Source organism: Salvia splendens, chromosome 10 (assembly GCF_004379255.2).
Source record: "Salvia splendens isolate huo1 chromosome 10, SspV2, whole genome shotgun sequence".
Lineage (NCBI taxonomy): Eukaryota > Viridiplantae > Streptophyta > Magnoliopsida > Lamiales > Lamiaceae > Salvia > Salvia splendens.
This window is the reverse complement of record NC_056041.1, coordinates 26,507,319-26,534,836: the sequence shown is the minus strand read 5'-3', so window position 1 is coordinate 26,534,836 and position 27,518 is coordinate 26,507,319. Positions and strand designations below refer to the sequence as shown.

The window sequence follows — 27,518 nt, the reverse complement described above, 5'->3', positions numbered from 1 at the left end:
ATGTTCACTGTGCGTTGCTTCTTGCTGCTTGGTTTCCTTGTAACAGGGGCTTTCCCCTTCATTTTTCTCTCTTCTTGGTACTTGTCCTCATCTCTATCTTCATCCTCTTCCGGTTTCTTCTCTGCTTGTGTTGAAGGCTTATCCTCGGCAGTAGGGCGGGTCTCCACGCGGGTATGTGTACTACCATCTCTTGGCTCGACGTGACCTACTGACTCAGATGCGAGGTCCAGACCCTCAGCCATCTGCTCAGTCTCATCTCTCTGGTCACTCGGCATTGGTGAGACCACTTCAGCTTCCCTCTGAGCATCCTCCAAGTTAGTAGCCGGTAAGAACTCATCCCCAGGTTTTGTAGGAGTAGTCATGTCCTCTTCACTTAAAACTTCAACTGGATCTGCTGTTGTGTTCGCCTTCGTCTTGCTGGATGCCCATTTTCCTAGGCATCTATGCGATACTCTCTTCGGTTTTGGTCGTACTGCCTTGGGATCGTCCACACCAACTTCTGCTTGACGGCCTTCGGTTTTATCATTGGAGGTGCCACTGGTTCTGGTACCTCTGTTCTTGCTACTGTCTCCTCCTGATCAATATGCGTATCACTCTCCCCTGCGTCTGGCTGGGGAGTCACTGAATGTGGTACTCGTTCTCCGATTTGCCTCTCTTCCACCTCTTCTTCTGGCTGATAAGCTGGGCCTTCTGGGTCGTTCCTCGTACTAGCTTCTCCACCCTCTCCTACTGCTCTTGATGCGAGGTCTGGATCCTTAGCCCTCGTGGCATCTTCCATCCTAGTTACCTCGCTCAAAAGCGCTTCAAACTCCTCTTCAGTCATGAGGCCTTGCTTCCTGGCGGTTTCATTCAGATCTATCTCATCCCTCGCCATTTCTTGAGGAGTAGACTTTGCTACCGGCGTTCTTTCTGGTTCATCTCCTCTCTCTTGACTCTTCTGCTCCTCTCTTCTTCTCGCTTCCCTTTCCCCTGGGTCAGAATCGTAGTAGGCGGAGATGGGGTCAATATCCATCGAGTCGCTTTGTTGTGGAGTTTGGGAGGGTTCTGAGGGCTCTGGCGGTGTGGTCGCTGAGGGTGATTCCCTTTCTGGTGGAATTACTGAGGAAATCGGAATGGAAGTGGGTGGTTGTACTTTGGGTTGCACGATCGGTTCTGCTGCAGGTACTGCCGGGGTTTCTCCGGTTGTGCTCGATTTATCCCCAACTTGGCTAAAACCTGCCAACGCAGCCGCCCAATCTCTATTCGGGTCATGCTGTCTGAGGAACTTTGCCAGTGCGTTCAAAGAAACCATCGCCGGAGCCTGAGGAATCGGCTCCTGTGGTTGCGGGTTCGGCGGCCGCTTTCCCAGTGGCGTATGCGATTCTGGGGTTTCTTCCTTATGGGTTGAAGGGGCTTTCTCACCGGTTTGTTTCTTTCTCCATTTCTTTTTTCCCATGGCTTAAATCGACGATTTCTGGTGGTAATATAGGTGTTGGTTTCTGTGGATGACGGCGAAAATGTTTTTGGAAGAGAGAAATTGGAGGTGAGGGTTTGTGAGATGAAGGGGGAGAGACGGTTTGGATATGAGAGTAGAATGGGTATTTGAGGGTTTGTAACCGGCTATGAGCGGTTTCCAGGTTGGCGTCGATTCGTGTGGGAGACGGTTGAGAGCTCTGCCTCCTGATTGGACGTCTTCTATCTTTTTCTGCACACACGCCCTCGCAGTCGCTGTCCGCCTGCAAAGCTGCAACAAGCACCCAAATTCAAATTTCGTCTCTTAATGATTTCCCCCTATATTTTCCTAGATTAGTAACAAAGTAAAGATGACACTTAAATAAAATTGAGTCTCACCAAAATGGCATTCTGGTGGTCAGTATGTACTCCAGATTTAATTAAAGGACCGAAAAATATTTTTGGGTTTTAAAAATTTAACTTGCATGAAAAGATTAAATTAACTACCACATATTTACAATATTTACATCTTCCTTTAACTACCAAAAAATTACCTACTTGGCCAGCGTATGTAAATTACGCTAAAAGAAGCTAGCCAGTGGAACTCCAAATTTCTATCCTACCGGTCAGTATGCAACCTTAACATGTGGTTGTAGTGGAAGCTCATCCACTACACCCACATCACTACTTTCCGTAAACACCTTCAGCCTATGTCCATTTACGATAAAAGGTTCAGAGTTAGAAAGACTCCCTGAAATCTCCACTGCTCCATTAGAGCGGATTGCGGTTATGACATAAGGTCCCGTCCATTTCGACTTGAGTTTCCCAGGCATTAGCTTCAATCTCGACTGGAAAAGGAGGACTTTCTGGCCGACATGGAGGTCTTTAGTCCTCAGATTTCTGTCATGCCACAGTTTAGTTCTCTCTTTATACCACATGGCGGAATCAAATTACTCCAATCTGAGTTCCTCTACCTATTGTAGCTACAACTTCCGTTCCTCTTCACAGGCCTTAGCATCCATATTTACTTGTCGTACTGCCCAGTATGCTCGGTGCTCAATCCCAACGGGTAAGTGACACATTTTTCCGAAAATGATTCTGTATGGAGACATTCCTATGGGTATTTTGTAGTCTGTCCGATATGCCCATAGAGGATCCTCTAACCTCATACTCCAGTCTTTCCTAGAAGTGTTGACTGTTTTCTCCAGAATGTTTTTTATCTTTCGATTAGAGATCTCTGCTTGACCGTTTGCTTGCGGGTGGTAGGGGCTAGAGAACATGTGGTGCACACCGTACTTCTTCATCAAGGAATCGATAGTGCGGTTACAAAAGTGAGTTCCCTGATCGGATATGATGGCCCTTGGTACTCTGAATCGACTGAAAATATTACTCTTGAGAAACTTGGCCACCTCTTTCGCCTCACACGTGCTTGTGGCCTTGGCTTCTACCTACTTAGAGTCGTAGTCAACTGCAACTAGGATATATAAGTTTCCATAAGATGAAGGAAATGGAACCATGAAGTCCATCCCCCATATGTCGAACAACTCACAAACAATTACCGGTACTTGTGGCATTTCATCTCGTGCAGAGATCCCACCGGTCAGTTGACAAAGCTCACAACTTCTACAGAATTCATAGGCATCTCTGTTGAGGGTTGGCCAATAAAAACCGCTATCCAAAATCTTTATTGTCGTCTTCTTGGGGCCGTAGTGTCCTCCACATGCCAATGAATGGCAATGTGTTAGTACGTCCCTTTGCTCCCAGTCAGGAACGCATCTTCTTATCACTTGATCTGCTCCTACAAAACAAAGATATGGGTCGTCCCAAAAGTAGTATTTTGCTTCACTCTTGATCTTCACTCTTTGAGCCTTGGTAATGTTTGGCATTTCTGGAAGTTTTCCTGAAACTAGGTAGTTTGCTAGGTCTGCATACCATGGCTCCTGCCCTATCTTTTCTTTCCCTTTTTCTGTCACATTCTGGCTAGTAAGCTTCATCACTTCCTCCCAATCAATTTTTCTAAAGGCTAAAATCACTTCACATAAGTGTTCCTCCCGAAATTGGTCGTGTACCTCTTTGCTGCTTCCATCGTGCACTATCCTGCTCAAATGGTCCGCAACCTTGTTCTCGACCCCTTTCTTGTCCTCCACCACCCAATCGAACTCTTGTAATAGGAGTACCCATCGAATCAAGCGGGGGTTGGATTCCTACTTGGCAACCAGATACTTAATGGTTGCATGGTCAGTATAGACAATGACCTTGGATCCCAACAAGTACTGTCGAAACTTCTCGAATGAATACACCACGGCCAGCATCTCCTTCTCCGTGGTGTCATAATTCCTTTGGGCCGGATTCAATGTCTTAGATGCATAAAAAATCACATACCTTTTCCCTTCGATCTTCTGGCCTAGAAAAGCGCCCACTGCGTAATCACTGGCGTCGCACATAATTTCGAAAGGATGCTCCCAGTCAGGAGCCCGGATAATTGGTGCAGATACTAACTTTCTTTGAGAAGGTTGAAAGCGCACTTTTCATCAAAATTGAACTCCACCTCGTTTTGAAAAAGTCTGGTAAGAGGTTGGGCGATTTTGGCGAAGTCCTTTATAAATCGTCGATAAAATCCTGCATGCCCCAGAAAACCCCTTATTTCCTTCTGGTCAGTTAGGAAAGGTAGTTTGGAAATGACGTCCACTTTGGCTTGATCCACCTGGATACCTCTCTGACACCACGTGCCCTAGGACGATACCTTCTATGACCATGAAATGACACTTCTCAAAATTCAAGACTAGGCTCTTCGCTTGACATCTCTCCAAGACTATATCCAAATGATGAAGGCATGAGTTGAAAGAGTCTCCGTAGACTGCGAAGTCATCCATGAATATCTCTATGCATTCCTCAATTAGATCGGAAAATATGCTCATCATGCATCGCTGAAATGTTCCCGGAGCGTTGCAAAGACCGAACGGCATGCGTCTATACGCGTAGGTTCCAAATGGGAAAGTGAAGGTGGTCTTATCCTGATCTTCAAGGTCTACGTAGATTTGAAAATACCCGCTCTACCCATCCAAAAAACAAAAGTACTTCTTCCCAGCCAGTCGCTCCAACATCTAATCGATGAACGGTAGGGGGAAGTGGTCTTTCCTGGTTGCGGCGCTCAGCTTGCGGTAGTCTATGCACATCCGCCAACCAGTGACTAGCCTTGTTGGTATCAGCTCATTCCTCTCATTTTGAACCACCTGAATCCCGGACTTCTTGGGAACCATGTGGACAGGGCTGACCCACTCGCTATCGGGAACCGAGTAGATAATCCCTAATGACAGCAATTTTAAGATTTCCTTCAATATTTCCTCCCGCATGTTGGGGTTCACCTTCCTCTGCGAGTCTCGATGTGGTTTTGCCCCCTCTTCTAGCCTGATATGATGCATGCAGACGTCGGGGCTTATTCCTACCAGATCCGTAAGGCTCCATCCAATTACTTTTTTGTTCTTGCCTAGAACGATCAGTAGCCTTGCCTCTTGTTCTTTTGTCAAGCTGTTGTTGATAATCACTGGGTATGAGTTTTTCTTCCCCAAGAAAACATACTTCATTGTTGCTGGTTATTTCTTCAACTCAACTTGTGGGGGAAGTGTCTGGTGGTAGAGGGTTCCTTGCAGCATCCCCTTCCTTCTCTAACTCTCCATCTGAAAATTCATCTGTACTGACTGGTAGCTTAGCCCCTGCGACTCCAATAAATTCGGATTTTTGGCAGAAGTCTTTAATTGCTCCTTCTATCTCTTCGTCAGTTAACCCTTGGCTACTGATCAGATCACACCATGCAGCTGCGTCTATATCAGTCTGTCCATACACATCCAATGCTTATAGCTTTTCCTGCAATAATTCGGTCTCAAGAAAATCTTGGACTAGGGGGTCAATTACATCAACGTAGCATAGAATTTCAGAACCGATAGGCTTTTTCATGGCCTCATTGATATCAAAGGTAAATTTCTCCCCATGGAAATCTATGCAAATCGTCCCCTCAACTATGTCCGCGATTGTCTTAGTTGTCCTAAAAAACGGTCTCCCTAACAATATACCGCTAGACTCCCTAGCTTCAGACTCACTCATCTTGATCACATAAAAGTCAGCAGGATAAGTAAAATCATGCACTCTCACCAACACATTTTCTAACACACCATCAGGATTTATGCATGACCTATCAGCCAGTTGGATTAATACCCTAGTGTTTGATAACGCTACTCCCTTCAAACGATTATAAACTGACAATGGCATAACATTTATAGAAGCTCCCAGGTCACACATTGCATGCTCGATTTTTACATCTCCTATAGTTATAGGCAAAGTGAACATACCTGGGTCGGCTCTCTTGGGCGGTAGCTTTTCCTGCACAATTGCTGACGCTATCCCTTCCACCATGATCTTTCCATCCTCCTGTGCTTTTCCGGCTATGAATTCCTTTATAAATTTCCCAAGTGGGGGTAGTTTCACGGCCTGGAGTAATGGTATGGTAACATCCAGCTTCCCAAAAATTGACAAGTAATCCACTGGGTTCTCCTTCTTTCTCTTAGTCATGAAACGGTAAGGGAACGGTTTCTTTCCTTTCGCCTCGTCCATCGGTCCTTCAACAGCCTTCCCGGAGTTTTCCTTGGGTACATTCTGGGCTGGAGTCTCCTTCGTTGGTCCTTTTTCCTTAGGCGAGTCTACCTTGGGCTGCATGCCCTTGGTTTCACCTTTTCCCGAAGGTTCCTCATCCAAGAAAAATGGATCCTGCATTTGAGGCAGAGGTCTGCATAGCTCCTCTTCCGAGACAACGTCGCTCAGTACCTTTTTCCCACTAGGCTCCCCGTTGGACTTCTTCGGTTGGGGTCCTTCATAGGTAGTACCGGAACGCAATGTGACCTTGCTTACATTTGCCTTTTCAGGTACATGGACTGTAGACGGGAGTTTCACTGAATTCCCTTTCATTTCACCCATCGAACTTGCCAGCTGGGCCAACTGCCTATTCATCATATCAATGTTCGCCTTATGCTCCTTTTGGGCATTCTGCATCCCCTGCACTACTTCATTATTAGATTGTAACTCACCCTTGATACTCTGCTGCGAGGGGAGCAGTTCTCCCATCATGTCCTCCATAGATCGCCTCGACCTATTAGGGTATTGGGACTGACTTGGCCCTTGCTGCTGGTTATACTGGGGGTTTTGGTTGGGTGGGTAATTATGGAAGTTTTGCTGGTTCTGGTTAGGTAGATATTGGTTATACTGGCCAGGAGGGTTGTACTGGTCTTGGTGATATTGACTCTGGTTCTGGCCTTGGAAATGGTTTTGGTTTTGGAACTGGTTCTGGTTCTGCTGATGTTGTGGACCCTGGTTGGGTTGATTCTGGTAATTTTGGAAGTTTCTTTGGTGGGGTGGTACATAAACAGGGTTCGAGTTCTGGTTTTGTGGGTTTTGGTTGTGGTGTTGTTGGTTGTGGGGTTGTTGGTTTCTTCCTGAACAGTTGAATTGGTGGTCTGGATTTGGTGGGCCACGGTTGGGATTCTGGTTCGGGTGGGAGTTGTAATGGTTTTGGCCTTGACCCTGGCCCTGATTTTGGTTCCCATCTCCCCATCGAAAATTTGGATGATCCCTCCATGGTGCGTCCCGCTGTCTCCCTTGGATCCAATTCCCACTAGAGTTATAGTACCCTGCAGCATTGACTTGCTCCATGTTGATGAAGTCATTCGGCTGATCGTAAGTTGGCCTTTGACTTCCCTGCTCTGCATCCTTGTAGCTCCCAGTTGGGGAAGGTGGTGGTGTGTTCTTCTCGATCGCGCTCAGGAGTGCTTTCTTCAGCTCTTCCATTTTCAAGTCCATTTTCTACTCTATCTTCTGCTCCTGATCAGTAGATGAGGCACACGCAATCCTTTCTCTGCTGTACCCATCTCTTGAATTGTCGTACTCTTTCTTTGCGCTCAAGAGTTTGCCTAGGACCCTTTTCGCTTCACTGACCCTTAATTGCGTGAAGCTTCCTCCTGACGACGAGTTTGCCAAGTCTTTTGTTGCCTTGTTCATCCCCTCATAAAAGGTGTAATGTATCTCTATATCGGCCATACGATGGTTCGGACATGCATCCAAAAGACTCATATACTTCGCCCAATAATCACTCAAGGGTTCATCGTAACCTTGCTTCACACTGGTTATCTCTCTCTTCAGCGCACTCGTCTTAGATGACGGAAAAAATTCGCCTAAGAAGGCTGACTTTAAATCGGCCCAACTCTCAATGGAGTCGGGTGATAGGCGCATGAACCATGTGTTGGCCTCCCCTTTTAGGATGAACGACAAAGCTTTCAATCTGTAGTCATCCTCGGTTGCCCTCGCTTGCCTTCTCTGTGCCCTACAAATTTTACAGAACTCATGAAGGAATTCGTAAGGGCCTTCAAAGCTTTTCCCACAGTACGTGGGCAGGATTGCAATAACATGGGGCTTCACATCACAAGCTGTCTGTCCTGGGGTGACAACTATAGCTTGCGGCGGTTCTCCTTCGGTATGCGCGTTCAGCGTTCTGATCTCTGGATCATCATCTCCTTAGGTAGCCATTCTCCTTAGGTTGCCTTCCAATAGTGGTATCTCTTCCGGTATTGGTCCTTCTATGGTGTCTTGATCTTCGTCACTACTCGTGCCTAGGTCAGACAAGGCCGTCGACAGGCCAGAACAAGTGGTCACGAGTATAGTCCCTCGTTGAAGTATCTTCGGTCTCCAATGGTCAGGAGCCGAACTGCTTCTCATAAACTGAAAGAAAAAGAAAAGAGAAAAGTTATACACAATATGTACGCCAAAGTATCACACACAAGAACAGTAAATAACGCCATTCATCCCCGGCAACGACGCCATTTTGATCGAGCAGGTTTGCGCAGGTGTCGCGTCAAGCAAATGATGTGTCCTACTGATCAGGATGGACGTCCCAGCGAAGCCTGAACCTGGTATCAATAATTTATCAATCCACTTCTACTGACTAGTTTAGTGGATGTAAGGGTCGAATCCCACAGAGATGAATGCGCTTTGGTAATTGTGGTGATATTCTGGAAAGGCTGGTTAGCTACCACGCTTTGGGTTGAGATTCTAACTAGGCTGGAAATTAATGTGGCACTCTACTGACTAGGAGGTGTGAGAGATGATTGATAAGCAGCGGTGTACGTGAGAGTGGGGGAACATTATGTTTTAGAAAATATGTGGAAGGTACAGGATTACTATAAAAGGCTAAACGGAATATCGGAGGATAAGTGGTGGTTAGGTGACTAGGCTGACAGATCTGTAGGGTACCAGCAGAAAAAATAGAGAAAAGTAAAGGACAAAAGCAAAAAGTAACTAAGAAGTAAAAGTGGTCCCAAACTTAGATGTGGATGTCTTCTTCTTCAACATGAATAAACTCAGATTAACAAACCCATATTCATGGACGAGAAATGCAGAATAACAACTTCACAAGAACAGATCTACAATCTAAACTCCAAATCAAAAGATTAAACTAACGAAACTGAAAGTACGCTTACTAGGTAACATGCAAGGTGGCAGAAATCACGTAAACTAGGCTTTCACACTCAACCATTTTAGATCTAAAATCTAATAGCTATCTAAACTCATGAACTCAGATCTATCAATTCGAAAATGAAAACATGCTCGCAACACTTGAAAATTACCGTAACAACTAGATCTAAGCTATCTAGGCAGAAAAAAACAGAATCAAATAGGAACCGATGCACAAAAACGACTTCATATCATAAAAACGTTTGGATCACAACTAAGACTTCAAAGTAAGCAAATATTGAAAATGTATCCGATCCAACGTAAGAAAACAAAGTGCGATTAACTAAGAAAACAAATAAAGATTGTTTTGCCACTCCGAGCGATGGAACTGCTGACACTACACAACTCGCTGACTGGAATGAGAGAATGCGGAACTCCGACGAACTGATGAAACTCTCAGGTGACCATGGCTGTGGCGAGGAACGAGAATATGAAAGACTAGGCTGAAGGACTGATCTGCCGAGAGAGAACTACTCTAACTAAGAGTGTTTTTCCTAAAGTTCCTATGATCGATGATGATTTTTCTCTCCAACTGGCTTCCTTTTATAGGGAGGCCTGCCCTTGATTTTTATGGTAGACTCTCTTCGCGATATGACCCTTTTGCCCTTACTTGTTGCTGATCTTCCCAGCAATCCTTCTTCTCCATCTCGACCCTCTTTGGCATGCATACTGGTCAGTATAGCAACATTCTGACGCCCTTTTCACCTGAGTTGTCCGAGCTTTTCCATACTGACTAGAACACTTTCCCTGCACACTTTAGCAACTGTTTTGCAGATATATTCCAATTATGCACATCATACTGACCAGTAACCAAGGCCTAGAATACGACTTATCAATGGCCAATCACATAGCCATTTTAGGGCATAGAGTTGTTGCGGTTATTTGGGATATTAATAACGACAATCAGCCAATTAAATATGAAGGTAACCATGTTTATTTCCAAATCACACCAAGTGAGAATTATGTTCTCACTTGTGAGGATCTGATGAGGCAGAGGAACTTGAAGGAGGATGACTACATCGGCATCTATTGGGATTGTAGGCAGTCATTTTTCCGTATTAAATTATTTTACTCAGGTATGTCATGATATATCTTTTTTGTTTTGATTCATATAGTTAAAATGCTAGATTTTATAATTTATAATCAAGCCGTTTTGGTTTGCTGTGCAATTATATTTGCTATTTCACATGTTTTGGAAAAGCGCTTGTCATGCCCGCACTACCTAAGGATAGTATAGTATGGAAATTCGTGAGTAAAAGGGAAGGGTTAAGAGATGTGGGGATGAGAAATAGGGATGAGCAACAAGTACAAATTCAGACGGGAGATTATCAAAATATCATGTACTACTTCCTGGGATACTTGAGTAGGAGTTTATATAGGATCAAAAGATGGCGTTATGATACAAAATAAGATTTGTAGCTATAGATTTCACAGCGGAAGTAAACAACACGGTTTCATGTATAGAGACATAAACCTCAGAGGTCATGCTAGATCAAACTCAAAAGAACTTTCTCTCAACACCCTTGCTTCACCATTTTGCAGCTCAACCTGTACATTTAGAAATATATACAGAGTTGAGTACAGGAGTACTCAATGAACACAGTGCCGAAAGATACAATTATACATTTGAAAGTATTGTCACGTTATCACAACAACACTCATGGATTTTTACTTAAAAGGCCCGAGCTTGCTAAAATTCTACGTTCAACCGCGGTCTACGTTCCTTTACCATATCTTTACATTTGTGTACCGGGAAGGTGGCCACCTTCCACGACGGTCACATGACCGGCCAACGACTCACGGTCCATTTGTGTACACTAGTCCAAGCAAGGTTTGCGGCCTTACTTGAACCCGAATTCGATTATAACATATTTGGCATAACCAAATCAGATAGGCATAAATCATTTATGACGGGACAATAACATTGACGAGCATGAGTTTGGATTTTCACCAAAACTCATCTCGTAATTACTTAGGCATTTTTATCCACATTAGTATGTAGGATAGAGAGCTCACCTTATTTACTTTCTTCGTAAATGTCCCTTCTTGGTGTTGCTTCATGTTTATAAAAAAAAAATTTCAGTTTTCGATTGTAATTTATATACATATTTAGCCGTCACTTCTTACATTTATAATATCAAAGTTCAGGTCGTCATATCTTGATACCACTTAAACTGTGACACCTCAACCCATCTGACATATTTTTATAATAATTAAATCTCTTATCATAAAACCAATTTACACACGTGTCTAATTTATAGAGCACCCATTCCTATACATCCCTACGAGATTTTGATTAAGTTTCAATCAATTATATACATGAAATATTTAAACATAGTGAAAACTTTAATATAGAAGGACATGTATTGTCACGACCGCACTTTCTAAGGATAGAAGGCCCGGTTGATCGAGTCTAGGGGAGGATGAAAGAAGCGGGAAAGAAAGGGGAAAATTGTGGCACAGCTGAGACTTGAACCGAAATAACTTAAATAATATATATCAGAGTGCACGATACAAGAGCGCAAACTCGACCTTTACATTGCAGTGGAAGAGTCAAGAGCAGATAACGTCGTGTATGGAGACACGTCGCATCCGAGTACTATTCTATCGAAGGATCTTCATCGTCTATGCTCAACACCGCCCGCCGTCATCATCACTGCTCAACCTGCACATTTTTAAAACATATGCAGGGCTGAGTACTTGGTGTACCTAGTGGACACGTGCCGAAATATATTTTACTGAAAAACTAGTTTTGTCAAGCCACTCTTTGAGTGAACTCGGGGTTTTAGGAAAAGGTCCGAGAACACTAAAACATTTTCCTTTTTCAAAAGCGATCTGTCTATCTATTTTCCTAGAACATATGCCGTGTCTGACTAACTCCTAGGGAACAGAATCCCACTAACCTCCTAGTGAACAGAATTAACGAAACTCCTGGTGAAACGGAATGTATGGGCTTATCCCACCTACAAACCCGAATTCACTAACTCTTGGTGAAACGGAATGTATGGGCTTATCCCACCTACAAACCCGAATTCACTAACTCTTAGTGAAACGGAATGTATGGGCTCATCACACTTACAAACCTGAATTCACAAAACTGAAACTCCTGGTCTAGTAGGGATATCGTCCTTGCTAGTCAGTCGGATAGGCAACGTTCAAAACAAAACATGGCTTGACATAACCTTTGCAAACCTTATTTTTCTATAAAACCATTTTTTTAACATAACTCATCTTTCTTTCATCAAAAGTCGCACATATAACCTTCAAAACTTCCCTTTTCTTTTCTCGTAAACGTATTTGGATCGAAACTCATTTCTATCGGTCAAAGCCGAACTCAAAACTTCTTAAACTTCATTTTCCTCGTAAACATACTTTTAATAAAACTCACTTCTATCGATCAAAATCGACTCATACTTTCAATACTTCCATTTCCTCATAGAACACTCTTAAAACATAAACTCATTTTTCTATCGGTCAAAGCCGAACTCAAATATCAACGAAGGCTACACTTCATAAGCACTCGTAAAGCAGCGCATAACATCATATAATAACACCAAACAAATAGCACTTATCATAATACTTCACATTAAATAGCAAGCTCGCACTTAACATCATATCTTAATTAGAAAGCAAATAAAAACACTTCTCATAAAAACTACACTTTAAACATAAAGCCCAAAATTATACTTTTTATAAAAACTGTAATCTGAGCAGAAAGTCCACGTAACATCTCATAATAAATAGAAAGCTCACTAAAATACTTTTCGCAAAAACTTTATAGTAAATAGAAAGCCCACCTCGTTCGCTTAAAACTCCTTAACATGAATTTTCCTGACTCCACCCTTAACTTGCGGAGATAACCCTTTAAAAAAAAACAATACCACTTACAACAAGACTTAAGAAAATTCAAACTTTAATTAGAATTAGAATGCATGCCCTAATTAATCATGGCCCAAGAACTTAATTAGAATTCCGGCTCAAAACCAAATTAGTTTGCAACCCAAGCTCCCTCGTAAATTACTTCCATTCGGCCCAACTACTCTTCTCCTTTTCTAAGAACTCGGCCCAAACCTTCTTTCTTTCCAATTCATTTCCTTTGCCCAAAACACAATTAAACAACAAGCCCAATTAAAGCAGAGTCTCATCTCATTTCTCTTATCATACTTGCGGCCAATTCCTTTTAATTAATTGCCTTGGCCCAATTTATTCTTGTACTAGAGTGGCCCAAAAGAAATGACCCACTTACACTCTCCTTCTCCACCGTGACTTTTCCCTAATTCACATTCCCAATTTCAATCATTTTCCTTTGGCTCTTAATATAAAATTAGGAAGTGGCCCAAATGATTTCAAGTGAAGAACATCTCTCTCCCCTTACTAATTCCATCGTATCCTCCTCCCTCTTTCTTCTCAACTTTAATTAAAATCCCTAAATCAGATACTTAATTTCTCCTCTTCTCTCTCGACAGCAGCGACGCTATCCCATCCCAGTCGCCGGCAACACAGAGATCTCCTTTCCGCATTCCTCTTTCTTCTTCTCATGATCTTCTCTGTTCAATTTGTCTCTGAAATTGGAGAACTAAAATTCCTTTTCCATCTTTCTTTTCTCTCAAATCCCTCTTCCCCCAATTCAGTGTATCTCACTTCTCTCTTTCTATCTCCGATGCAACCACGCCAAATCAGGAATCTGAGTTCTATTTCGAAACTCCCAAGCAGACATCCGTCGCAATGTCTATATCAGTCGCTGCTCGTTTCCTCGATCCGACGCAGCAGCACCACCACCGCTGCTATCACTACAGGTACTCCTGGCCGAGCAGCTGCTGCCCGGTGTCGTCTACGCTGCCGTCTATCTCTCCCTCGCAGCAGCGATGCTGCCGCTACTGAGCAAAGCCTACACGGCGCTGCCCCGTCTGTCGGGTTGCCGCGGCCTTGTGCGGCAGTCACTGCCTGTCGCCGCCTGTCGAAGCCCCGACGTCATTCGATCGTTGGACGGCCCTACGCACTACTAAGCTAAGTCCTCTACCCCTCTCCTTATTTATGCGCTTAGCGAGAAGTATGAACAAGTGTGGAGGTGTTGTGCTATCTTGGTGCTTTACTGCAGAAAGCTAATTGTTTTGGTATTTTACAAGTTGTTTGCTACTGTTGTGAGGTTCCTATAGCCATGTTTCTAAGTTCTTGGGCCTAGTATGATGTCTGAAATAATGCAGAGAGGATGCTAGTGTATTACCTCATTCTCGGTGACTCCTTCGAACGCCGGACTGCCCTCTCGGTCTTCACCACTCCTTTCTCCCTTGCTGCACTTCTTGTGTATTGTGAATATACAGAGGTGCGAGGAAGGAGATGGTGGTGGGGCTGGTATTTATAGCCAAAACTCCTTGGCATTTTGTGTCTAATTTGGGTTAAAGATTCTCTCTTCTTTTTGATTTTGGGCTTAAAGTTTCACTACTATATTGGTGTAAGGCATTGGAGAGCTCCAATTTCTATTTTGAGGCTGCAGTGTTGGCTTCCTTTTTGAGTTTTGTGATGCTGTCGTTCATTCCTTATTGGTGATCATTTTGGGGAAGGAAGATCCTTCTCTTGGCTGTTCCTTGAGCCTCGATAAGGGCTCTATCCCTCCATCCCTTTTCGGCTTGTGGCTTGGTTTGCTTACTCTGGAGCAGTTTGGCTTTATCCCCAAATGGTGTAAGTTGAAAAGAGACAAAATGTGGCTATCCTCACAGCTGGAAACCACAGCCCCTTGGCTTCCTTTTTCTCTCCTTCCTTAAATGAGCTTGTGTCTCTTTTCTCCCTTCTTATGTGACAAAAATTTTGATACCCTTTTGGTGTAATATTGTAGGTTCACTAGCTGCCTCCTTGGAGCTTTATGGAAGCAAGAATCGAGAGGGAGGAGGAAGGAGAAAGGGAAAGGGTTCCCTTCTTGTAGCTACTTGGTTCCCATACTAATTTAGCCAACTCCTAGTCTTGCTTAATAGAGTTGGTAGGATGAAAAGTGTCATGTAGGTTTGAGTGTTGTCTCTTTCACTTATGTAATTATGTACTAATAGCATATCCATCATCCATGTCATTGTATTTCCAAATTGTACTCTTAATAAAAGCATATCTCTTACTTTTATCCTTGAATGCATTCCTTGCAACTTTAATTCCAAGTGTTTCTTCGTCCAAAATTTTTTTTATACTACAAAAATCCGTGCACGAAAACTCGGGATGTTACATGTATTTATTAATGCATTTCCACAAATCTCATCATTATAGCTCTAAACAACTAAGCATGTATATGACTCAATCAAATGAAGTGTTTCTAACTAACCTTCTAAATCCTTATTATCCCTTGAGACCGATCCCTCTTTTATTTTCTTAATCTCTACCCCTATTTTCTTAATCTCTACCCCTACATATGTATATTTGTGTTTATATATGCACGTCGGCTATTTGCCGACTTATACATATTAATTAGTATGTTATTACTCCAAGTGGCATATCCCTAGCAAGACACATGGTGATACACGCCACCTACACACAATTGTGAGATAAACATGATTTACAATTAAACTAACATTTAATAATCTAAATATATAAATGTAGATATATTAAAGAAAACAACTAGACATACTATAAATACATTACCTATTAAAGTATTGGACAAAAATTCTTACACACACAAATAGGCATAATACATGCATTTCCTATGCATACCAAATTGCAAAGTACGTACATAATATAAAATCATGCACACACTACTATTCCATGCATACGTAACCATGTACACAATTTAAATCAATAAACTAACATACTAAACACTTTATATTATACCTAATATATTCATTATTTATTTTGAAATACGGAATAAAATATGCAGTGATGCAAAATGATGTACGATTCGGGTTAGGGATGTCACAATCCTCTCAGCCTAAAAAAATTTCATCCTGAAATTTGTTGTTTCTTACATAAACATTTGTGGGTATTGTTCTCTCATTTTCTCCTCTAACTCCCATGTCTCTTCTTGTCCATGGTGATTCCACAAAACTTTCACTGTTGATATTGACTTATTGTGTAACTGTTATATCTTTTGATCAAGGATAGCTATTGGTTTATCTTCATAGTTTAAATCTGGTGTTAGACTAACCTCTTCATAGTGCATTATGTGCTTCGGGTCATAAACATATTTCCGAAGTTGAGACACATGAAACACGTTGTATACATTCCCAAGGCTTGGTGGTAATGGCAAACGATATGCCACCGAACCTACTTCATCAAGAATCTCGTAAGGCCCGATGAAACGTGGCTTCAATTTTCCTTTGATTCCAAACCTATTTATCCCTTTAGAAGGAGATATCTTCAAAAACACCTTATCTCCGATGTTAAACTTCAACTCCGTCCGACGTGCATCGATGATAAGTCGCATTCTAGGCCTTGATTATTGGTCAGTATACGTGCATAATTGGATTATATCTGCAAAACAATTGCTAAAGTGTACAGGGAAAGGGTTCCAGTCAAAAGGAAATGTATCGGATAACTCAGGTGAAAAAAAGCGCCAGAAGGGTACAATACTGACCAGGATGCATGCCAGAAAAGGCTCGAGATGGAGAAGAAGGATTGCTGGGAAGGATCAACCACAAACAAGGGGCAAAAGAGTCATTTCACGAAGAGAGTCTACCCTAAAAATCAAGGGCAGGCCTCCCTATAAAAGCAAGCCACTTGGAGAGAGAAAGAAAAGAGATCGACACTCCACTCTTAGTTAGAATATTTTCTCTCTCGGTAGATCAGTTTCCTTGAGCATTGTCCTACATCTTCTCATTCCTCGCCACAACCATGATCACCTAAAGTTCCATCAGTCTGCCGGAGATTCGCCTTCTATCATTCCAGCTAGTTGTTTCCGTAGTAGTAGTAGTTTCATCGCCCGGAGTGGCAAAAACAATCTTTATTCGCTTTCTTAGTTAATCTTTACTTGTTGCCTTACGTTGGATCTGTTGCACTTTCAGTTTCCGTTTGCTTTTGAAGTGTTTTGTTTAGATCCAAACGCCTTTTATGCGATGAAGTTGTTTTTATGCATTTTTTTCGGTTCGATTCTGTTTCATTCTGCCTAGGTAGCTTAGATCTAGCTGTTGCGGTAATTTTTACGTGTTAGAAGCATGATTTCATTTGGAGTTGTTCGATCTGTGTCTGTTAGTTAAGTTGCTGCCTAGATCTAATTTCTGAAGTGTTTAAGTGCGAGATCTAATTTACGTAATTCTGCCACCTTGCATGTCATCCAGTATGTGTAGATCTTGATTTTGCTTATTTCATCTTCGAATTTTCTGGTGTTAATTTGTGGATCTGAGTTGTGAAGTTGTTAATCTGCAAATGTTATTCATGGAATCTGAGTTTGTTTGATTTCTGCATACTTGTTGAAGATGATAACATCCACATCCAAGTTTGGGATCACTTCTACTTTTTAGTTACCTTTTTTGTTTTATCCTTACTTTTTCTGCAGGTACCCTACAGATCTGTCAGTCTAGTCACCTAACTACCACTATTTCTCTGATATTCCGTTTAGCCTTTTATAGTAATCACCTACTTTCCACATGTCTCTGAAACACTTTGTTCCTCACTCTCACGTACACAGCCACATATCGTTCACTTTCACGCCACCCAGTCAGTAGAGTACACCCTTTAATTCCCGTCTAGGTAGAATCTCAACCCAAGCGTGGTAGTAGCTAAACAAAACCTTCCAGAATATCACCACAATTACCGAAACGCATCATCTCTGTGGGATTCGACCCTTACCTCCACTATACTGATCAGTAGAAGTGGGTTGAGGAATTTCTTTGATAGCCAAGTTCAGGCTTAGCGGGGGTTTCTATCCTGATCAGTAGGATACATCATCGCCTTACACGACACCTGAAAGTCTCGCTCATCAAATGGCGCCGTTGCCGGGGATGAATGGCGTTATTAACTGTTATTGTGTGTGACATTTTGGCGTATATATTGTGTATAATTTTTCACTTTCTTTTTGGTTCAGTTTATGAGAAGCAGCTCGCTCGGCTTCTGACCATTGGAGACCAAAGATACTCCAATGAAGAACTATACTTGTGACCACTCGTTCTGGCCTGTCGAAAGCCCTGTCCGACTTAGGCACGAGTAGTGACGAAGAGCAGGACACCATAGAAGGAGGAATACTAGAACCGGTGCTACAATTGGAGGGTAACCCAAGGAGAATGGCTGCCCAGATAGATAAAGACCCGGAGATAGGGACGTTGAACACGCATATCGAAGGAGAATCGCCGCAAGCTATAGTTGTCACCCCAGGACAGACGGCTTGTGATGTGAAGCCCCATGTTATTGCAATTCTACCCACGTACTGTGGGAAGAGCTATGAGGGCCCCTACGAATTCCTTCATGAGTTCTGTATGATTTGTAGGGCACAGAGAAGGCCGACAGGGGCGACCGAGGATGATTACAGATTGAAGGCTCTGTCGTTCGTCCTAAAAGGGGAGGCCAACACCTGGTTCATGCGTCTGCCCCCTAACTCCATTGAGAGTTGGGCCGATTTCAAGTCAGCGTTCTTGGGAGAATTTTTCCCGTCATCGAAGACGAAGGCGTTGAAGAGACAGATAACCAGTGTGAAGCAAGGGTATGATGAACCCTTGAGTGATTATTGGGCGAAGTATATGAGTCTTTTGGATGCATGCCCAAACCATCGTATGGCGGATATAGAAATACATCACACCTTTTATGAGGGGATGAATAAGGCAACAAAGGATCTGGCAAACTCCTCGTCAGGAGGAAGTTTCACGCAATTGAGGGTTAGTGAAGCTAAAAGGGTTCTAGGGAAGCTTTTGAGCGCGAAGAAGGAGTACGACAATTCAAGAGATGGCTGCAGCAGAGAAAGAATTGCGAGTGCTTCGTCTACTGACCAGTAGCAGAAGATAGAGAAGAAGATGGATTTGAAAATGGAAGAGCTGAAAAAGGCACTCCCGAGCGCGATCGAGAAGAACGTACCACCACCTTCCCCAACTGGGAGCTATAAGGATGCAGAGCAGAGAAGTCAAAGGCCAACCTAAGATCAGCCGAATGACTTTGTCAATATGGAGCAAGTCAATGCTGCAGGGTACTATAACTCTGGTGGGAATTAGATCTAAGGGAGACAGCGGGACGCACCATGGAGGGACCATCCAAATTTTCGATGGGGAGATGGGAACCAAAATCAGAACCAAGGTCAAGGTTAGAACCCTAACAACCCCCACCCGAACCAAAATCCCAACCGTGGCCTAGCAAATCCCGACCACTAATTCAACTGGTCAGGAAGAAACCAATAAACCCACAATCAACAACACCACAGCCAAAACCCACAGAACCAGAACTCGAACCCTATTTATGTACCACCCCACCAGAGGAATTTCCAAAATTACCAGAATCAGCCTAATCAAGGTCCCCAACATCAGCAGAACCAGAACCAGTTCCAAAGCCAGAACCAGAATCAATATCACCAAGACCAGTACAACCCTCCTGGCCAGTATAACCAATACCCACCTAACCAGAACCAGTAAAACATTCGTAATTTCCAGCCCAACCAAAACTCCAGTATAACCAGCACCAAGGGCCAAATCAGTCCCAATATCCTAATAGGTCAAGGAGATCTATGGAGGACATGATGGGAGAATTTCTCGCTTCACAGCAGAGTATCAAGGGTGAGTTGCAGTCCAATAATGAAGTAGTGCAGGGGATGCAGAGTGCCCAGAAGGAGCATAAGGCGAACATAGATATGATGAACAGGCAATTGGCTCAGCTGGCAAATTCGATGGGTGAATTTGAAGGGAATTCAGGGAAACTCCCGTCTACAGTCCACGTACCCGAAAAGGCAAACATGAGCAAGGTCACATTGTGGTCCGACACTACCTATGAGGGACCCCAACCGAAGAAGCCCAACGGAGAGACTAGTGGGACGAATATACTGAAAGACATCGTCTCGAAAGAAGAGCTCAACAAACCTCTGCCCTAGGTGCAGAATCCATTTTTCTTGGACGAAACACCACTGGGAAAGGATGAAACCAAGAGCGAACAACCGAAGGAAGGCCAACCTAAAGATGCGGAATCCATGAAAGAAGCTCCAGCCCAGAATGTGCCCAAGAAAGACTCCGGAAAGGCTGTCGGGGAACCGGTTGAAGAGGAGAAAGAAAAAAAACCATTCCCTTACCGTTTCGTGACCAAGAGGAAGAAGGAAACCCCAGTGGATTACATGTCGATTTTTGGGAGGCTGGATGTCACCATACCATTCCTCCAAGCCGTGAAGCTACCCCCGCTTGGAAAATTTATCAAAGATCATAGTGGAAGGGATATCGTCAGCAATTGTGCAGGAAAAGCTACCGCCCAAGAGAGCCAATCCCGGTATGTTCACTTTGCCTATAACTATAAGAGATGTAAAAATCGAGCATGCAATGTGTGATCTGGGAGCTTCTATAAATGTTATGCCATTGTCAGTTTATAATCGGCTGAATGGAGTAACGTTATCGAGCACTAGGGTATTAATCCAACTGGCTGATAGGTCTTGCATAAATCCTGAGGGTGTGTTAGAAAATGTGCTGGTGAGAGTGCATGATTTTACTTAACCTGCTGACTTTTATGTGATCAAGATGAGTGAGTGTCACGACCGCACTTCCTAAGGATAGGAAGCACGGGAAATCGTGACTAATGGAGGAATTAAGAAGCAGGGAAGAAGGGGGAAACGATCAAGAGGAGTACGACATATCGATCAAAAGATGAAATTTACATTTATCAATCAAAGTTTCAAATCCCGAAGGTACATAACGTGAATGACATGGTTTGACAATTCCAAGGAAATAGAAGAAATTCTTAAAACGTAGAGTAGCGGAAGCAATTGAGAGTTAGCTACTACTATGTATGAAGACACAATAGTGACCAGAACGTTATTGATTACAATTCTTGGCTCATTGCTCAACATCCTCCGCCTCCCGACCTCGCTCAACCTGCACATAGGGAAAACATATGCAGGGGCTGAGTACTTGATGCACCCAGTGAACTCATGCCCGAAATACATTTATCATATAAGTTATGTCAAGCCATCATAGAGTGAAACTCGGATTTTACTTTAAAAAGACCGAGAGACACCAAAATCATTCCCTTAAAAGTGTCAGCGCTGACAATCATCATCCCCCATCATGTACCATATCTGAGCTATCATGTGAAACGAGAATGTGGCCACAAACTCGATCACTGGACCGGCCGACCTAGGGGACGGCTCACGATCCCTATCAGTGCACTAGTCCGAGTAGGGACTCACTCCCTAGTCAGACCCGAATTCGTTAACTATAAAAGTCTAGTAGGATATTATCCTAGTAGACAATCAGATAGGCAATTCAAAACATAAAATACGGCATGACATACTATTTTAAACCACCCTTATTTCACCATAACATATCATTTCAAATAAAAGAGTTTAAGTAATAAAGCCCAATTCAAAAGCTTAGGATTTCCGTAAAATTCCTCGTTCCGACTTTAGCGGCCATGCGAACCACCTTTTCGGAAAAATACATAAAGTTCACATCAATCTCGGTAACGACGACATTTTAGAATGCATGCACTCCAATTAAAATCTTTTAATTCGTTTTTTTCGGTTTTCGTGCATTTTCGATTATTCGGCGGCCGCCCAAGGCGTCGCGTGCGACGCCGATCGGCGGCTTACGCTCGTTCTTTCCTCCGTTGGCTCCTCGTATTTTTCATGACGTCGGAAATAAATTTTCTAAAATTATTTAAACGCATACTTAATTCATCGCAATTATTTCTCCTCGTAAATACTTTTACTTCGCACTTGGGTAGTATTATTCGTGCTTCAAATTATTCCGGGATTTAATTAAATCATTATTCACGATTAAATTATCGGCCCAATCATCTAATCATTCCCCCACCTTTTATCTCCAAATTTAAAATTTTGAAGCCCAACAAAAAGATTTGGAGCCCAACTAACCAAACATCCCATTTTAATTAATAGGTCCACTTTCAAAAAAACAAGTAGAGGCCCAAATGACAAAAGCCCAAATCCCTTTTTCTTCCACCATTTTACACGTCTCTCTCATCTTCTTTTATCTCTCTCTTCTCCTCTTCCTCTCTTCTTCTTCTTCTTCTTCTTCATTTAAAATTTCCGCCGCCCCTCCCTTTTCGCGTCGGAGCCGCCTGCCCGGTGAGAGGAGTGCTGCCGCCGAGCGTCGCTCAGCGTCGTTGTACTCCCGCTGTCGCCTTCGATCCGTCAGCGTCGCCGTCGCGGTGGGGGTCCAGCCGCCGGCTTACTTAGTCGCTGCACAGTGCCGTCGTGGCTGTTCCGTCGCTGCTGCTGTTCGCCAACGGGAGCTGCTGCCGGAGTCAACGGACAGCGCAGCTGCTGTCGCGCCATCGTCCCTCCCTGTCGAGCCGCTGCCGTCGCTTCCTCCTCCCCAAAACCACTCCGAACCCGCTCGGAAACACTCCGAAAAGACCCGCAAGGTGTATTTTTATTATCAAGTTACGTTCTTTGGGACTTTCGATTGCATACGGCGAGTGTTCGATTAATTTCAATTGTTGATTGTTATTTTGTTTGATTTGATTATGGAAGTGGATTATGCAATGATGTATGAAATATATATACAAAGATTCATGCTTTGAGGCTTGAAAAGAGATTATACCTCATGAAGGATTGAATTTGGTGGTGGAGGAGCAAGAATGGTAGCAACCCATTTCCTTCACTCTCGGCTCTCTTCTCTATCTCTCGGCCCTCTCTCTAATTTTGTTTTGTTTGAAGTTGAAGTAGAAGAGTAGTGGAAAGATGAATGAACATAGGTTATAATATGGGTGACTCTTGATTTTGTAGAATTAATTGTGAGAAGATGGAAAGTGAAGAGAGTTGGAGGTGAAGAGCCCCCATGGTGAAAGACCGTAGACTACTTGGAGAAGAAGAAGGAAGGAAGACTTTTTTTTTTCTTTTGGGCTTACTCTCATATCTTTGGAAATTGTATTGGGCTCAACATATATCATTTAAATTAGTTTGGGTTCATTTAGTTGAAAGCCCAAGTTGATAATTATTTAATTGTTAGGTATATATTGTTATGGCCCAAGGCCATTTTATATATACTCATTGGACTCTAATTTAATTTGAGAAGCCCAAATGTAAATATACGTACTTTATATTCTCGCATTTTTTTCGATAATTAAAATTCACAAAACCTTATTAACTTTCGCTATCTTGTTCTTCACAAAATTAAAGAACGCCTAGCGTCACAACTTATATTTGGTGTTGTTCCAAATATAATTTCTTCGACCGTTCCTCGATTTACGCGCATCATCTTCCATAAAAAGTACGGGCGTTACATTCTACCCACCTTAACATAAATTTCGTCCCGAAATTTGCTCATCTCTAACTAACAACTCCGAGTACTTCTCTTTTATTTTATCCTCGAGTTCCCATGTAGTCTCCTCATCACCAAGTCGGGATTCAAAAACATTTCCTCATCATCATCACATCCAACATCAAACCATTCATACTTCAGGATAACCAAATATAACACACAACATTCTAACTTTCCAAAGCAAACACTTTCGAACTTCATTAACATTCAAAACTTTTGAAATAAAAATTTTCTTTAAACTCTCGCACTTTCAACTAAATTTCTACATCTCACTTTCAACTTTAAAACTCAAAACTTACTTTAACATCAACTTTCATCTTTCATGTAGAACAACAATCCATCGTTTCTCTTCAAACTTCATCATCTTTCGTTCTCAAACTATTCTCATCTTTCTTTCTCAAAAACTCTTCTATCCTTCTTTCTCAGAAGCTTTATCCCCTTGCTTTCTCGAAAACTTTCTCATTTCAAAACATTTTACCTTTTCTTTTGTTGAGCGCGGCGAGACGAAATGTTGAGCCTTCAATGAATACTCTTTTAGTCTAGCAAACGAGTCTAGACTAGATTGAATAAAAGACTCTCGGTCCAGAGCGGAAAGAAAAATTGCTCTGATACCATTCTGTCACGACCGCACTTCCTAAGGATAGGAAGCACGGGAAATCGTGACTAATGGGGGAATTAAGAAGCAGGGAAGAAGGGGGAAACGATCAAGAGGAGTACGACATATCGATCAAAAGATGAAATTTACATTTATCAATCAAAGTTTCAAATCCCGAAGGTACATAACGTGAATGACATGGTTTGACAATTCCAAGGAAATAGAAGAAATTCTTAAAACGTAGAGTAGCGGAAACAATTGAGAGTTAGCTACTACTATGTATGAAGACACAATAGTGACCAGAACGTTATTGATTACAATTCTTGGCTCATTGCTCAACATCCTCCGCCTCCCGACCTCGCTCAACCTGCACATAGGGAAAACATATGCAGGGGCTGAGTACTTGATGCACCCAGTGAACTCATGCCCGAAATACATTTATCATATAAGTTATGTCAAGCCATCATAGAGTGAAACTCGGATTTTACTTTAAAAAGACCGAGAGACACCAAAATCATTCCTTTAAAAGTGTCAGCGCTGACAATCATCATCCCCCATCATGTACCATATCTGAGCTATCATGTGAAACGAGAATGTGGCCACAAACTCGATCACTGGACCGGCCGACCTAGGGGACGGCTCACGATCCCTATTAGTGCACTAGTCCGAGTAAGGACTCACTCCCAAGTCAGACCCGAATTCGTTAACTATAAAAGTCTAGTAGGATATTATCCCAGTAGACAATCAGATAGGTAATTCAAAACATAAAATACGGCATGACATACTATTTTAAACCACCCTTATTTCACCATAACATATCATTTCAAATAAAAGAGTTTAAGTAATAAAGCCCAACTCAAAAGCTTAGGATTTCCGTAAAATTCCTCGTTCCGACTTTAGCGGCCATGCGAACCACCTTTTTGGAAAAATACATAAAGTTCACATCAATCTCGGTAACGAAGACATTTTAGAATGCATGCACTCCAATTAAAATCTTTTAATTCGTTTTTTTGGTTTTCGTGCATTTTCAATTATTCGGCGGCCGCCCAAGGCGTCGCGTGCGACGCCGGTCGGTCGCTTACGCTCGTTCTTTCCTCCGTTGGCTCCTCGTATTTTCCATGACGTCGGAAATAAATTTTCTAAAATTATTTAAACGCATACTTAATTCATCGCAATTATTTCTCCTCGTAAATACTTTTACTTCGCACTTGGGTAGTATTATTCGTGCTTCAAATTATTCCGGGATTTAATTAAATCATTATTCACGATTAAATTATCGGCCCAATCATCTAATCATTCCCCCACCTTTTATCTCCAAATTTAAAATTTTGAAGCCCAACAAAAAGATTTGGAGCCCAACTAACCAAACATCCCATTTTAATTAATAGGTCCACTTTCAAAAAAACAAGTAGAGGCCCAAATGACAAAAGCCCAAATCCCTTTTTCTTCCACCATTTTACAAGTCTCTCTCATCTTCTTTTATCTCTCTCTTCTCCTCTTCCTCTCTTCTTCTTCTTCTTCTTCATTTAAAATTTCCGCCGCCCCTCCCTTTTCGCGTCGGAGCCGCCTGCCCGGTGAGAGGAGTGCTGCCGCCGAGCGTCGCTCAGCGTCGTTGTACTCCCGCTGTCGCCTTCGATCCGTCAGCGTCGCCGTCGCGGTGGGGGTCCAGCCGCCGGCTTACTTAGTCGCTGCACAGTGCCGTCGTGGCTGTTCCGTCGCTGCTGCTGTTCGCCAACGGGAGCTGCTGCCGGAGTCAACGGACAGCGCAGCTGCTATCGCGCCATCGTCCCTCCCTGTCGAGCCGCTGCCGTCGCTTCCTCCTCCCCAAAACCACTCCGAACCCGCTCGGAAACACTCCGAAAAGACCCGCAAGGTGTATTTTTATTATCAAGTTACGTTCTTTGGGACTTTCGATTGCATACGGCGAGTGTTCGATTAATTTCAATTGTTGATTGTTATTTTGTTTGATTTGATTATGGAAGTGGATTATGCAATGATGTATGAAATATATATACAAAGATTCATGCTTTGAGGCTTGAAAAGAGATTATACCTCAAGAAGGATTGAATTTGGTGGTGGAGGAGCAAGAATGGTAGCAACCCATTTCCTTCACTCTCGGCTCTCTTCTCTATCTCTCGGCCCTCTCTCTAATTTTGTTTTGTTTGAAGTTGAAGTAGAAGAGTAGTGGAAAGATGAATGAACATAGGTTATAATATGGGTGACTCTTGATTTTGTAGAATTAATTGTGAGAAGATGGAAAGTGAAGAGAGTTGGAGGTGAAGAGCCCCCATGGTGAAAGACCGTAGACTACTTGGAGAAGAAGAAGGAAGGAAGACTTTTTTTTTTCTTTTGGGCTTACTCTCATATCTTTGGAAATTGTATTGGGCTCAACATATATCATTTAAATTAGTTTGGGTTCATTTAGTTGAAAGCCCAAGTTGATAATTATTTAATTGTTAGGTATATATTGTTATGGCCCAAGGCCATTTTATATATACTCATTGGACTCTAATTTAATTTGAGAAGCCCAAATGTAAATATACGTACTTTATATTCTCGCATTTTTTTCGATAATTAAAATTCACAAAACCTTATTAACTTTCGCTATCTTGTTCTTCACAAAATTAAAGAACGCCTAGCGTCACAACTTATATTTGGTGTTGTTCCAAATATAATTTCTTCGACCGTTCCTCGATTTACGCGCATCATCTTCCATAAAAAGTACGGGCGTTACATTCTACCCACCTTAACATAAATTTCGTCCCGAAATTTGCTCATCTCTAACTAACAATTCCGAGTACTTCTCTTTTATTTTATCCTCGAGTTCCCATGTAGTCTCCTCATCACCAAGTCGGGATTCAAAAACATTTCCTCATCATCATCACATCCAACATCAAACCATTCATACTTCAGGATAACCAAATATAACACACAACATTCTAACTTTCCAAAGCAAACACTCTCGAACTTCATTAACATTCAAAACTTTTGAAATAAAAATTTTCTTTAAACTCTCGCACTTTCAACTAAATTTCTACATCTCACTTTCAACTTTAAAACTCAAAACTTACTTTAACATCAACTTTCATCTTTCATGTAGAACAACAATCCATCGTTTCTCTTCAAACTTCATCATCTTTCGTTCTCAAACTATTCTCATCTTTCTTTCTCAAAAACTCTTCTATCCTTCTTTCTCAGAAGCTTTATCCCCTTGCTTTCTCGAAAACTTTCTCATTTCAAAACATTTTACCTTTTCTTTTGTTGAGCGCGGCGAGACGGAATGTTGAGCCTTCAATGAATACTCTTTTAGTCTAGCAAACGAGTCTAGACTAGATTGAATAAAAGACTCTCGGTCCAGAGCGGAAAGAAAAATTGCTCTGATACCATTCTATCACGACCGCACTTCCTAAGGATAGGAAGCACGGGAAATCGTGACTAATGGGGGAATTAAGAAGCAGGGAAGAAGGGGGAAACGATCAAGAGGAGTACGACATATCGATCAAAAGATGAAATTTACATTTATCAATCAAAGTTTCAAATCCCGAAGGTACATAACGTGAATGACATGG

The 27,518-nt window shown here is 42.4% G+C and overlaps 1 protein-coding gene and 4 long non-coding RNA genes across 5 annotated transcripts; 3 read left to right on the top strand and 2 right to left on the bottom strand.

Moving 5' to 3' along the window:
- Positions 1-433: 433 nt before the first annotated feature.
- Positions 434-1,435, bottom strand: LOC121752848 (fibrous sheath CABYR-binding protein-like). The gene has a single exon (XM_042147938.1). It carries the CDS (start codon positions 1,433-1,435, stop codon positions 434-436), a length of 1,002 nt encoding a protein of 333 aa, XP_042003872.1.
- Positions 1,436-11,455: 10,020 nt separating this feature from the next.
- LOC121752073 lies at positions 11,456-12,817 on the bottom strand. Its single transcript, XR_006040250.1, has 2 exons — positions 12,783-12,817; positions 11,456-11,650 (listed from the first exon to the last, which is right to left on the bottom strand). It is a non-coding gene; the product is annotated as an uncharacterized LOC121752073 (long non-coding RNA).
- A 238-nt stretch (positions 12,818-13,055) lies between these two features.
- LOC121752069 lies at positions 13,056-15,094 on the top strand. Its single transcript, XR_006040245.1, has 2 exons — positions 13,056-14,664; positions 14,819-15,094. It is a non-coding gene; the product is annotated as an uncharacterized LOC121752069 (long non-coding RNA).
- Positions 15,095-22,108: 7,014 nt separating this feature from the next.
- LOC121752072 lies at positions 22,109-23,035 on the top strand. Its single transcript, XR_006040249.1, has 2 exons — positions 22,109-22,455; positions 22,820-23,035. It is a non-coding gene; the product is annotated as an uncharacterized LOC121752072 (long non-coding RNA).
- Positions 23,036-25,475: 2,440 nt separating this feature from the next.
- On the top strand, positions 25,476-26,402 carry LOC121752070. The gene is made up of 2 exons (XR_006040246.1): positions 25,476-26,041; positions 26,187-26,402. It is a non-coding gene; the product is annotated as an uncharacterized LOC121752070 (long non-coding RNA).
- The last annotated feature ends 1,116 nt before the right edge of the window (positions 26,403-27,518 follow it).